This window comes from Paraphaeosphaeria sporulosa (genome assembly GCF_001642045.1).
Source record: "Paraphaeosphaeria sporulosa strain AP3s5-JAC2a unplaced genomic scaffold CC84scaffold_1, whole genome shotgun sequence".
NCBI lineage: Eukaryota > Fungi > Ascomycota > Dothideomycetes > Pleosporales > Didymosphaeriaceae > Paraphaeosphaeria > Paraphaeosphaeria sporulosa.
This window is the reverse complement of record NW_017253360.1, coordinates 3,318,727-3,331,081: the sequence shown is the minus strand read 5'-3', so window position 1 is coordinate 3,331,081 and position 12,355 is coordinate 3,318,727. Positions and strand designations below refer to the sequence as shown.

The window sequence follows — 12,355 nt, the reverse complement described above, 5'->3', positions numbered from 1 at the left end:
GGAAATCTTTCGCTGAGCTCAGATAGATTCGCTCAGCAAATGTACGCTGGCTATCGTTGGGGTTACTTCGGTCCAGGGCAAACATTCGATGGTGATTGGTGGCGGGCCAGGATCCTTCCTTTCTGATTGGCGCGTACTGCACTATCCTTCCACGCCGCGAAGGGCACTTTTTTCCATCGCAGACTGGAGATATTAATCAGCTCGATGCACCTACGTCTATGATGTTTATTTGGGATCCATCCGAAGCGAAAAGTGCTTTTGTACGATTTCACGACTCACTTTGCGATCCGTGGATGGCTGATCGGTAAACTTTCTAGATAAGGAATGGTGGTGGAGACGGATCGTGATCGTGGTTTCCTCACAGTCTCGGAGAATGCGGGCTCCTAACCACACCGAAGAAATGGAATAGAACGCAGATGAGACCATCAGAAATCGGGTTGCGGCGCCAAAGAGATGATCATGCATCTCCGGCGGCATCCGATGATGGAGGAAATCAAGGGTTCTTTCACCAAACCATAGACGCCTCACCAGCTGGTCCAACGAAAAATCTTGGCCCCGCGTCGCCGCCAAACACCGTCGAATTCTTGCAACTGACTCTCACCTCGCTCACCCATACCAACAGTGACTCGTATTCATGACAGGCCGCACCCAAAACTTGATCCGCGCGACTCTAAACCATCATCCAAAAGCCAAAGACCGAGCACAATGGGCGCAGCAGGCACCAACGACCCCTCTCAGTCGGACTCTGCGCCCCCCACCGCCGATGCCCGCCACCTCATCACCGTAAAAGATACGCCTTCAAGCGGCCTCGGAGTGTTCGCAACCTCCCCAATACCACGCGCCACACGCATCCTCTCCACGCCGCTCTTGCTCTCCCTCAATGGCGGTGAAAATCCCGCCGAGATCCTCGCCGCCGTCAACAAGCTCAGTGCCGCCGACCGCGCCGCGTACCTCGCCCTTCACCCCTTTGCGCCCCCCGTGCGCAAGGACCTTGTCAAAAGGCACATCGGCAAGCGGTGGGAGGCGCTAGAGCAATGGGAGCGCGACGCTATCGGCGTGTACGACGCGAACAGCTTCGAGGTTGGCGTATATGACCTACCATCTCGAATCAACCACTCGTGCATCCCGAACGTGCACTACGAGTACAACCCTGCCATCGAGCGGGGCACGTTCCACGCCGTCCGGGACATTGCAGAGGGCGAAGAACTATTCATCTCGTACATCAATGGGGGTAGTCGATTGAAGTCATGGCGCCAGCCAAAGCTCGACATGTGGGGCTTCGTGTGCCAGTGCGCTGCGTGCACTCCGGACGCCGAGGGCAAGAAGCGAGAAGCCAGGCGGAAGCAGATGTTCGAGCTGGATCAGAAGCTCGCGCGGCAGAGTGTGTATGGGAACGAGATGACGGCGTCGCAGGCGCTCAAGGCGGCGACGCAGCTGGCGGGGCTGCAGGTCGCGGAGGGGATTGCGAATAGAGAGCTCAGGACGAGTTATCATGATGCTGCGCGGTACTGTCTGGAGCTGGGCAATGCGAAGTTGGCGTTGCTGTGGGCGGAGAAGGAATATGCGCATGAGAAGGTGTGTGTAGGGGATGATCATCCGATTTGTCAGGCGGTGGCTGCGAGAGTGGACTTGCTGAAGGATATTGGGGCTGGGAAGGCGGAGTTGACGAAGGAGCTGATGGAGTGCTTTCACTGATTATACCCCTCTACATTACCTGATATAAGTTTAACAGACTAATGGAGTGAGCTTGCGAGTCGATTCTAGAAGAACAGCCGATAGCAAAGCGCAAATGCACGACGGCTGCCGTGTGAAGAGGGCTTGACAGGATGAGCCACGTAACTAGCTCCGTAGAAGCAACACCCAGATGCAAGCATATATGTTGACGACACATGGTATCCATTCATCTGTTTCCGTCCTCGTATGCCAGGAATCCTAGCACACCCACCATCCACTCACATCCCGCGGATCCCCAGCCCAGCCTGCCCATTGTCTCAAACCTCGCGAATCGCAGTCCTACTCTCGCGAATCGAGATACCTAGGTCATGCGCGGCATTTCGCATATTAAAGCCAAGTCGTCCAACATCCAAGTCCACGGTAATACAAACAACAGATCCTAGAGCCACGCTAGACCCCGGATAATGACATCACCTAAACCTTGCTCACCACCACCACACAACGCGCCCTCGTATCCTCAAGCCCATACGTAATGAGCATCATCGATGCGCGGCCCTGCAATTCTCAAGCATCGGAGGTATAAGAAGCTCAAGGGCGCGCGATGATGCACGACAGATTCCCATCCCTCAGCCACCCACTCCCACAGCCGCCTCGACACCCCAGCATAACCTCCTCATCCATCCAATCTTCCTATCCAGAGACCAATTGCTACGTCGCCCAACATGACTGAGCCCAGCTACCAAGCCAACGCCGCCGGTCTCTCCGAGGAGGACCAGAACATCAATAACACCGCCGAAGACATCAGCCACGCCGCAAGCGGGCACAAGGCGAATCTGAGTAATCCGAGTATGTTCCGTAGGTATATGGCCTGGGTAGAATGCTAATGGAAACGATGAAGACACGAGCCAAGCGTCGAAGGAGAAGTCCAAGGAGGCGCTGAAGGAACTGGGCGGGGAGCAGGCGTTTTATGGGAAGCAGGGGAAGGGAGAGTGAAGCTTGGGGGGTAGATAGGTGGAGGTCATGCATATGATTCAATGCCTTGAGTACAAACATTTACAAAGAAAGCTCAAAGCGAGCGTCTGCCGACTGCGTCCATCCACAACCCGCCTAGCTGAACCACTGGTTCACACTCTTCCAGTTCACGTACTGCGGCCCAATTGCCTTCAAATCCGCGACACCCAAGTTCGCCGCGTCAATCAGAATCTCATGCTTCATCAAGTCAATAACTTTCTTCACACCTTCCTCGCCATACACGTTGCTGAGCATGAAGGGACGTCCCAGACCCACCGCTCGTACGCCAAGCGCAAGCAGTTTCAACGCATCAGCGCCATAGCGGATTCCGCCGTCTGCGTACACTTCGACCTGCTTGAAGATCTCCGGCTCCTCCTCGTAGATCTCGAGCGCGACCTCGAGCGATGACGGCGTGGTGTCAAGCTGGCGGCCACCGTGGTTGGACAAGTAAATCGCCTTTGCGCCATTCTTGACCGCAAGGCGCGCATCGTCGACCGTCTGGATGCCCTTGGGGATGATGGGTAGGCTTGTCATGTTGCTGAGCTGGCGGTAAAAGTCCCACGTCAGATAACTGTACGAGCTATCCGCAGACCCGACACCATAGCGCTTCGCGCGGTGTCTGTTTCCGTCGGCAGCGGAGTCGACCGTGAGCACAATGGCTTTGGAGCCGAGCTTCTCGATTTTCTGGAAGAGCTCCTGCGTCTCGGTGATGTTGTCCGTGAGGTACACCTGCTGGAACAGCACCTGCGAGCTGTTTGCCTTTGCAGCGTAGATTTCCTCCGTCGTCTTGGTGCTGAAAAGGGACGCCATGTAGAGGATGTCGCCGGAGGCGGCGCCCTTGACAAAGTTGAGCTCCGCATCAGGATGCGCGTAGCCGCCGCGGGCGCAGGGCGCGATGAAGAAGGGGGCGGAGAAGTTGTGGCCTAGGATGGTGGTTGGGAGCGAGCTGTCGATCTTGGTGATATCTACCAAGACTGGGGACCGTAAGCTGACGTGTATATAAACGAGGAGGGGAGTTGCTCACCACGCGGTCGCAGGCGAAAACGCTGGAAGACTTCAAGGTTGTTCCTGTATGACCACTCTCCCGCTGCTCCGTTGCGGTAGTATGTGTAGTTCCGCGGCGACATCGCGCGCCGGGCTGCCCAGTCGAAGTCGGGAAGGCCAACCATCTGTTCCAACGGCGGGAGGGTGCCGTTGGCGGTAGAGCCAAGGACACCTTCGATGCTATGAATGTCAGCTTGGAAGGACTCGCAATCGAATGAATTCTGTTACCCAGTATCAGGCTCGTTCAGAAACGGCCTCGCAGCGAGTGCGACAGACGCAAGAGCAAGAACCGAGCAGCGCATCGTGAAAGAGTGACTTTGGGTTGGAGAAGTGCGACGAGTGGCGAGTCCTACCCAGACACCAAGTGCTCTTGGTTATATACACAGGACAAAGAAATTGGCAAGAGCAGCAGCCAAGCACGTCTTATCCAAGCATTACCACAGCTTGAGGAAATTGCTGTCCAGCGGCCCTTTTGCGGACGCTTGCAACCCAGCGGTCGCATGTTTCTTGCATTTTCTGCCCAGCCACGGCATCATTTCCGCAGTCGCAGCAGGTGTTTCGTTTTGAGAAGAAATTCGGCCGTTTCGCGTTTAGCATTCGGAGCGTTATGGCTGGGCACACTACCTGTAATTGGCAGGCTGGGTAGGCGCCTACCTTAAATGAACCACAACCAGGGCGGAGCTGCCCTTCTTGGCCGCTGCGTCATAGCCGGTCCTGGGCGCAATCTTATCCGACCTGACCAAGGGTTTCTGCGAGTGCATAGCAACGGTCATATCATAAGGACCATCGCTATCGTTGTCCGCAATCGGATGCTGCCACTCGCATTTGTAAGGTGGCGCGTGCGTGCGGAACTTGACGTGGTGTATTTTTTCTGCTTGCTACCGTCGGTCCGATAAGATCTGGTAAAGAAGCAGCACGCTTGATGCAATGGTAGAATTGCAGTTCTTCGAAGCTCAGACTGGCCAAGACAGATCCACATAGGACTCCCACTCAGCTGTCAACGCGGGTCGCGATCCCGGGATCCCTGCCTATGTTGTCTCGAGATCTAGAACAAAAACACTTGTTCCATTCTGGGTATCATCAACTACTGCGGGCATGTCAGCGAGACTCGACGTCAGGAAAAGACCTCAAACCTTGGAGAACTCCTCCTGCTACACAGCTCTGGTACTGTCATCTGCACCTCACTGAGATAAGGCATGGGTTTGATTGCTTGTCCCTTCCCTTTCATGCATTACGAGGCCCACTTCGCAACCTGGTTCGGCACCAGTTTCTTAAATGTGGAAATCTGCGTGGTGTGGAAGTTGGTGCGCATCTCCAAGACCTCTGGCCTCAGCAGCAACGTCCTGTTCTGCCTATACTCGGTCGCGCTGTGTACCACCATGTAGTCAGGGATGTGTGTGTTGGCTGGTAGAACGCAATGTGCGACAATCGTGCAGAACTGTACCCATCAGCATGTTGGTCTCTTGTCTGATCAGGTGCAGCTCACCTTCCCAATGACACAACCCTTCCCCACATACGCCCCAACCTCAATTACGCTGCCTTCCCCCACCTCCGCCGCCTCCACGACAGCCGTCGCCTCGACCGTGACATTGCGTCCCAACACGGTGCCTTCTCCGCGCGAAGAATCGCGCACACTAGTCCTTGACGCCATACTAGCCACACTATTCCTCTTACTCTCGTCCATGCTGTCTCCCATACCAACGCCTATCTTTGCCCGCTCCCATAGCACCACGTTCTCCCCAATGACTACGGGCGCAAGCGCGCTGCTGACTTTTGCGTGAGGGTGGAGGACAGCGTTCGGGCCGACGGTGATGGGCTGCGTGCCGGTGAAGCCGGCGTGTTGGGCGACGAGGGCGGAAGGGTCGATGAAGAGCGCCGTGTGCTTGGGGAGGATCGAGGTGCGCTTGTTCATGGTCGAGGTGCGGCGTGCCGCGTCGGGGCGTGAGGACGCAGACATGGCGGCTATTGCGGAGATACGGGGTCCAGCTCGGTGAATACAATCTTCTTGGGGCTACGGGATGGTCCCCTCACCGACTGCTAAGGTTGCGAGGCAGCGGCGCGTCCATGGTGGTGAAGATAATACACAGATCTCCAAATCGAGACAAGTGGCTGACTCATCTATCGATAAGACATCTAGGGCGCTTAGTGGCAGATGCCTCATTTGTGCACAAATCACCCTTCTGAGGAGCATTCTCGTGCCACGAAAAAGAAAGAGCATAGTCCAATCATTGTGCTGAACCTCCAGCCTAGAAGATGTATGCGTAGAATTGAGTTTCTGATTCAACTAGTAATTTCATTTCAGCTAGAACGCAATCCAGTATTCTTTTGTACAGCTAGAGATGCAACCGGACGTGCAGCCGTCCCCAGAGTCAAGCCGTTGAGGCTAGTTGAGGTCTGGAGTAGCCGCACTTGATATATGAGGCGGCAGCATGTCCTTGCGCATCATGGGCATCTGGCGTTATCGGGCTTATCCTGAGAGCCACCGGGCTTCAGCTAATCCTCCACGTCCTCTGCCTCGTGACCACGTTTGCAACTTGCTTCTTTGAAGAGGTCAGCCCCTCGCAACACCAGCACCCTCTTCGAGAACCCGTTGATCCTTCTCGAACCCGAATGCAGTCCCAGAACCTTCTTTACTGTACCATCCCCGCCTTCTACACTGCCGTGCTCTCCGTCCTCGCCCTGACTCCTTTGTTTCGCAATTCGATATAGGTGGTCAAACTGCTGCTCCTCCTCCTTTCTTGAATCATCTATGGCTTTCAAAGTTCTCTTTAACTCTTGCTTAGCTGCTTTCAGTATCCTCTTCCGCTCGTGCTTCAAACAGTGTTTGCAGCGTTTGCACCAGGCTGTATCGATCGCGTCGCGTTTCTGCCCCAGCTCTTCCAGCACAATACTCGACGTCTGTCTCAGCGCCCTTCTTGTGACGTGCAGTTGTTGCTTTTGATTCAGCGCGAGCGAGCGTCTCAAAAGTCTTCCACGCTCCGGAATGGCTGCACGCTGAAGTCGGGCGAATTGGCAGTGGTATATCCGCGGCTGAAACTGGATTTGAGTTCTCCCGGAGGACGCTAGAAACATGCGTGGCATGTTTCCTGGAGTGTAAATTGGCGCAGAATCCTCTTTTGTGCGGAAGAGATTGAGCTTGATCAATCTCTTCAATATTTTTGGACTCGGGGCTGGCAGTCCAACCGGCTTTGGAACCGGTATTGAAGAGCTTTTAACTTCCACTTCCTCGGCCAAAACCTCTCTCCGGAGAGGAGACGGGCAATATCTCCTCGCTTTGTCCTGGTGGCTTCCTCGTGATTTGGCCTTTGAAATCTTCTTCGTACGGCCACGGATAGGGCGTGGGACTCTGACTTCTGGGGGCCGAAGACTTAATTGTCTCAGCGAGTTGCGGAGGGCGCTGGCATAGAGGGGGTTAATGGGGAGAGGCTGGCCAGTGGCTTGACTGAGGATGCAACGTTCGGGTGGTGGGCGTGTGGAAACAGTGATGGGTAGTTTCGCGCGTTGGGGCCAGTTTCTGGAGGCGGTCGCTTGCATGTTGTAAGATCTCGGACTCGGTGGGTGCAGAATGAGTCTTCGAATTTGCGCTGGAGTGTAGAGAAGCTGAGAGACTGCGCACTTTGCGGAAGCTGTATTGTGTCAAAATCAGGCGGTTGAATAAAAACATTTTGAAGCGGTAGCGAGCCCTTGACCTGGGTACTGACCCGTACCGGTGGTGTTATCAGGAAACGGTAGGGTGTCGTGAGGCGGGTCTCAGTGTACTATGGTACCGTTGGGGGGCTAGATGGGCCGCACATTCATAGACGTTTGTGCGCGCTCGCCCTGAACTCGGAATTTACCAAAGTCTGTGTCTTGCCTGAAGCCGCGGGAGCTTTAGATGTGCTATCATATCAGGTCTTAGGTTAGCAGACATCTCATAATTCCTCACCACGCTTGTCCGATAGTCTTCCATAACTCTTTAGCTGTGAGACCCACGATACCGAATTCCGCAATCATCGCTACTGCATATTTGAACAGTACGAGGACGACCCGAAAGTATCATGGGGCTAATCATAGATGCTGAAGCCCTGAGAGGTCGCTGTTGAGGACCACCACCATAGATGCTTAATGGATTTTTCCCCACACCTCACCATGTGAATCACTCTCCGGCATTCATCATTTTTGAAACTACATCCTCAAATTCATCGCTGAAATTTATCTATTGAGATTCATTGTTCAAAGTAAAATTCTTTTGTTCGAACCCAATTGTTCCAAGTTCGGGACACTGCCCGGCATGAGCGACCCAAATCCGGGAAGCGTAGCCAAATTGGCAGCGACGAAACACAGAGTAGTCGCCAAACTTCTCCCGTCGAAAATGTGATGGAGAACATTGCGTTAGAGGAGAAGACGAATCCAAAGAACACGCTGACGCGGTTCTTGTCTATTGGCTCTGTGGTCTCAACAAGTTCCTCGTTTGCAGACAGACAACAGTCTGCTATCAATGCAGAAATCCTAACTTACTACTTTTTCCACAGCGATGCTGGACTTCTGCCTAGCACGCGAACAACAAGTCAGAGCAAAGGATGTAGTGTATGGGAGTACAAACCCCTGCGGCAAAAGTTCAGTGGTAAGCCAGCAGGTCCTACTTTATAGATTAGCTTCTACCGACCTAATAAGACCAGCTACATGGCGATATAGTATCCAGGCAAACTGCATTGGGCTTTCCGACAAAGATACTCTGCCCCACTGGGTAGTGGACGCCAGGGAGCACTGGGCTATATCTGTTGTTGTATGAGTAGCCTGCAGTTGGGCATTGGTGGGCGCATATGCATAAATGTTTCACCATTCTTCAGCCTCGAACAGTAATACCTCAGCAGATTGGCAACGCAGGGAAAGGTGGCTATGGAACGCAGCACTTCCGGAAATGGCTTAGCCGCGAACGCCTCGTGGACTATTTCCCGCCCAATCCTCCAATAAGGCCAGCTATGCGACCGGTGAACAATCACGACCTAACGCGAAAAATTCAGCCTATGCGACTCCTTCGTATATAGGTGGGGTGCAGGTCCGGGCTCCACTTGGTTCTCTGCACCATACCATTCCGTGGCACTTGAACTTTTAACAACATTTGAATTGACTGTTCACGAGTCATCTGGAAGACAAATGACTGAGGTCGCTGGGCTAGTTTTGGGCATTGTGGCACTTTGGAAAACATGTGTCGATGCCTTTGAGGTGGTCGACTCGAGCCGGAATCATGGCATGGAGTATGAGCTTCTTCGCGTAAAGCTCGAAGTCGAGAGAATTCGCCTGCATAGCTGGGGCAATGCGATCGGACTTGGAGAAGACGATGACAACACCTTCTCAGACCCGCGACTGAAGAGACGCGAGCTGGCCGACACGGTCGTGCAAGTACTTGGATGTATACACCAATTGTTCGAGAATTCAAATAACTTGCAGAATAAATATGGTCTCCGGCCCTGGGCTGTGAATACGCAGGATATGCTTTCTTCACCTCAAGGGCAGCCGATCCTCGGGGCAGTTTTCAAGAAAGCCTATGAAGCTCTTAGAAAGAATGCTCGAGAAAGGCAAACCACAACACGGATGTCGAGGAAGACTATGTGGGCGATAAGAGACAAGCAGAAATTTCACACCTTGATTGTGGAAATCAAGGGTTTCAATGACAATTTGGAAAGTCTCTTTGTAGGCTCGAGAGCCAGGATCACGGAAGTCATAAGGGAAGATGTTGAGAGCAGCGCAAGTATGGAAGAGCTTCATTTACTGCAGGAGGCAACAGCAGAAGAGCATAACGATATTTCTGATTGCGCAAGTGCCAGACTGGAAGCGCTCGGTGCGGCGAGCACAATGCGATCGGAACTTCTCACTGTGCAGGAAAATCCGTTGGAACAAGATGCAAACTGGCAGAATGATGAAGCTGAGTTAGACAGAGACGACGGGCAGACGGCACGTGCTGCGGAATCTGAGATGACGGAATTGGAGAAAAGGGTGGCTGCAGTAGAACTTTACTGCGACAAGAAACATGAAGGAGCTCTCACTCTAGCGGTCCTCGGACCTTACGATTACTCATCAAAAGTAACATCTCACTGCTATTGGGGTGACAAGTCGGAAAGCCCCTGGTGGGCTGAACAAGACAAAGGCTTTGTCAAAAGCATCCACGCATCATTTGGTAAGTCATTCTCCGGCGAGAGCATGAGGTGCTAATTAATGCTAGACTTGTATAAGAAAAAGAGATTCCGGCCCAAAAGAAACGCCACCAAGGATGAAGATTTATATGATGATGCCGAAGAGAATTCAGTCTTGTTCGATGTTGAAAGCTATCCCGAATACGAAAATGTCATTCCAGGGACGGTGACTGTTGAGGGCTTCGGAATAGAAGCCTGGAATTTAGAAGACTCCCGTCACCCGCGAGAACAAACGATCCTCATTAATGCCTCCGATCATGAGAGCTTGACGTCCAAAAAACTTCTTCGGAGACTCTTTGAACTGCAAAACAGGGCAGAAAAACTTGGATGGGACCCTCAGAGAGATTATTATGACCTCAGAGAATTCACGGGTAACATGGGGTATGTCAATCTACATTTCGTTCAAGTGCGGCGGACTCTTCAGAGTAGGGCCAGCCAATTTCAAGAGCGGATGCCGTCTAGTGTCACATCACACATCGACTGCAAATCCCTAAGACTGTTTGCTGATTGTTCCTCGTTAGACACCATTGGGTAGATCCATCCTACGAGCGAAGAGAAATGACTCACCTTTCGGATCTTTACAGCTTGCTAAATCGTACAGATATTTTCGCCAACTTTTTGACTACGTCAAGCATTGGAATGGAATGGCACAATTCCAAGAAAGCTGGTGGTGGGCTGTGGAATCTTCTCTGGCAAATTATTCTTGCCAAAGAACTCATCAGAAGATTCGAGCACAGTCGTCAGGACGGTTGGACGTCGGGATTCACCCCTCGGGTCCTGGCCTCGATGATCGTGGCAGATCGATGGCTTAATCACGTTGACATCATTCTGACAGACCCAACAATGCAAATTTCCGGCATCAAACCTCCAGAAACGGCTGAGTTAAAGGCCAAGGCTGAGAACTTCAAGAAAGACGGCAACGAAGCACTCTCAAGGAAAGATTACACAAAAGCCATCGAGCTGTATACGGAAGCCATGAAGATCGACCTTGGTTCCGCGGTCTATCGCAACAACAGATCTGCAGCATGCTATGCGTTAGGTCGGTACGAAGACGCTCTCGAAGATGCATACGTAGCTACGCGACTGAACCCAAAGTACGCCAAAGCCTGGTCCCGGTACGGCCAAGCGGCTGCTAAACTTGGCCTGGGGAAAAGAGCGATCGATGCATACGAGCTGGCTATCAAGACGGCTGGGAGAGACGTCACTGAGGCGATGAAACGAGGCCTAGCCGACGCAAAGGAGAAAGATGCGGCCGACATCAAGGCTATCAATGATGAAGCAGATGCTAAGAAGCGCGATATTTTGAGAAAACAATATGCCGAGCAAGATTTCGACACACTGTTGAAATCTGTAGAAATACATTCACGTATTCATGAGCAACAGGTTGAAGGACTGCTCCTTTTCGCCGAGAAGATCAAGTGGCCTTGGATAAATGAGGTCCGGGACTATTGTGAAGAGGCGTATAGCAGCTTAAGAGGAGGTGAAACGCTCCCAGTGCACCTGTATGATTGGCTCTTTGGTATGACGCTGCCCGGTCAATGGCTTTCCTGCACGATAATGGCCGCTCTGGTGCTCGGTACGTCGTCAATCAGTAACGCAGATGATGTCGTTGGACAAATGGACTATGACAGTGGTTTGGTGATTTCGAAAAGATCGTATTGGCGCGTCCGCACGGTGCTTGGTCGAGTGCTGGGCTGCGCACCAGGGGTCATCTCTCTCTGCGGATGGGTTGGACCATGCCCGCCAGTAGAGTTCATTCCGCCACTCCCACACAATGCGCCATCCTTTGTTCGTCTGAGAGCAAGACAAGTTAGCTTGGTACAACATAAGACATTTCAAAACAATGGGCACGTCTACATCGGTGGATCGGGCGACGTGCACCCAGAAGTAAGAATCTGTCCAGACGAAGAAGTGGAATCATGGATGTCAGACATACAAGATGCCAACAACTGGGTGGTACCCGAACCACCTGTCAAACAAGTCAGCACGTGCGAGTTGAAGGCAATCCAATTGAAAAAGGATCTTTCAGCGAAGGCGAAGGACGATGATCACCCGGCGATTTACCGTGCGCAGGTTGTGTTCAAGATGGACGACAGCGATAGTCTCATCACTTACAAGCTCTTCACAAATCCGGTCTTTGTCTCTATACCTCCGTGCTATGGAGGGACCAATGGTGCGCATGAGGTGCATTTGAGGGAACTTCCTCGATATGACGAGAAGTATGTTTGGACAATTGAAAGACTAAAAGATCATACGGCTGAAGACACAGAGGATACAGATGTCATGATTATCAATGCGACAGGAAAAGGAGCAGAGCTGCTCGCTCGGGCCTGGTGCTCGGAGAGAGGGAAAAATGCAGTGATTCGAAGGTCTGGGGGAGCCTGTTTTGCGTGTGCAGAACGAGCGGCGAGCTCTTCTGGGCTCCGAACTGGCGTCTTAATATGGGTTTCATG

At 52.7% G+C, this 12,355-nt stretch overlaps 5 protein-coding genes across 5 annotated transcripts; 2 read left to right on the top strand and 3 right to left on the bottom strand.

The window, feature by feature from the left end:
* Window positions 1–264: 264 nt before the first annotated feature.
* CC84DRAFT_1159681 (TPR domain protein) lies at window positions 265–1,887 on the top strand. The gene has a single exon (XM_018177295.1). It carries the CDS (start codon window positions 706–708, stop codon window positions 1,693–1,695), a length of 990 nt encoding a protein of 329 aa, XP_018042709.1. The 5' UTR covers window positions 265–705; the 3' UTR covers window positions 1,696–1,887.
* A 509-nt stretch (window positions 1,888–2,396) lies between these two features.
* CC84DRAFT_1254629 (uncharacterized protein) lies at window positions 2,397–2,667 on the top strand (the record flags this gene model as incomplete). The annotated part of the gene is made up of 2 exons (XM_018184478.1): window positions 2,397–2,520; window positions 2,573–2,667. The coding sequence occupies 2 exons, from the start codon at window positions 2,397–2,399 to the stop codon at window positions 2,665–2,667; spliced, it is 219 nt and encodes a 72-aa protein (XP_018042708.1).
* A 114-nt stretch (window positions 2,668–2,781) lies between these two features.
* Window positions 2,782–4,031, bottom strand: CC84DRAFT_1081072 ((S)-2-hydroxy-acid oxidase; the record flags this gene model as incomplete). Its single annotated transcript, XM_018173917.1, has 3 exons — window positions 2,782–3,659; window positions 3,710–3,909; window positions 3,958–4,031. The coding sequence occupies 3 exons, from the start codon at window positions 4,029–4,031 to the stop codon at window positions 2,782–2,784; spliced, it is 1,152 nt and encodes a 383-aa protein (XP_018042707.1).
* A 770-nt stretch (window positions 4,032–4,801) lies between these two features.
* CC84DRAFT_1134910 (trimeric LpxA-like protein) lies at window positions 4,802–5,806 on the bottom strand. Its single transcript, XM_018176038.1, has 2 exons — window positions 5,216–5,806; window positions 4,802–5,167 (listed from the first exon to the last, which is right to left on the bottom strand). The coding sequence occupies exons 1-2, from the start codon at window positions 5,684–5,686 to the stop codon at window positions 4,961–4,963; spliced, it is 678 nt and encodes a 225-aa protein (XP_018042706.1). The 5' UTR covers window positions 5,687–5,806; the 3' UTR covers window positions 4,802–4,960.
* Window positions 5,807–6,222: 416 nt separating this feature from the next.
* On the bottom strand, window positions 6,223–7,263 carry CC84DRAFT_1201367 (uncharacterized protein; the record flags this gene model as incomplete). Its single annotated transcript, XM_018181717.1, has 1 exon — window positions 6,223–7,263. The coding sequence occupies one exon, from the start codon at window positions 7,261–7,263 to the stop codon at window positions 6,223–6,225; it is 1,041 nt and encodes a 346-aa protein (XP_018042705.1).
* Between the last annotated feature and the right edge of the window lie 5,092 nt (window positions 7,264–12,355).

Bases quoted from the DNA above. Each gene is read 5' to 3' on its own strand.
- CC84DRAFT_1159681 (XM_018177295.1), top strand. From the start codon at position 706: ATGGGCGCAGCAGGCACCAACGACCCCTCTCAGTCGGACTCTGCGCCC.
- CC84DRAFT_1134910 (XM_018176038.1), bottom strand. From the start codon at position 5,686: ATGTCTGCGTCCTCACGCCCCGACGCGGCACGCCGCACCTCGACCATG. The intron at 5,168-5,215 runs GTGAGCTGCACC...TGATGGGTACAG, and splicing joins AGGGTTGTGTCATTGGGAAG to TTCTGCACGATTGTCGCACA.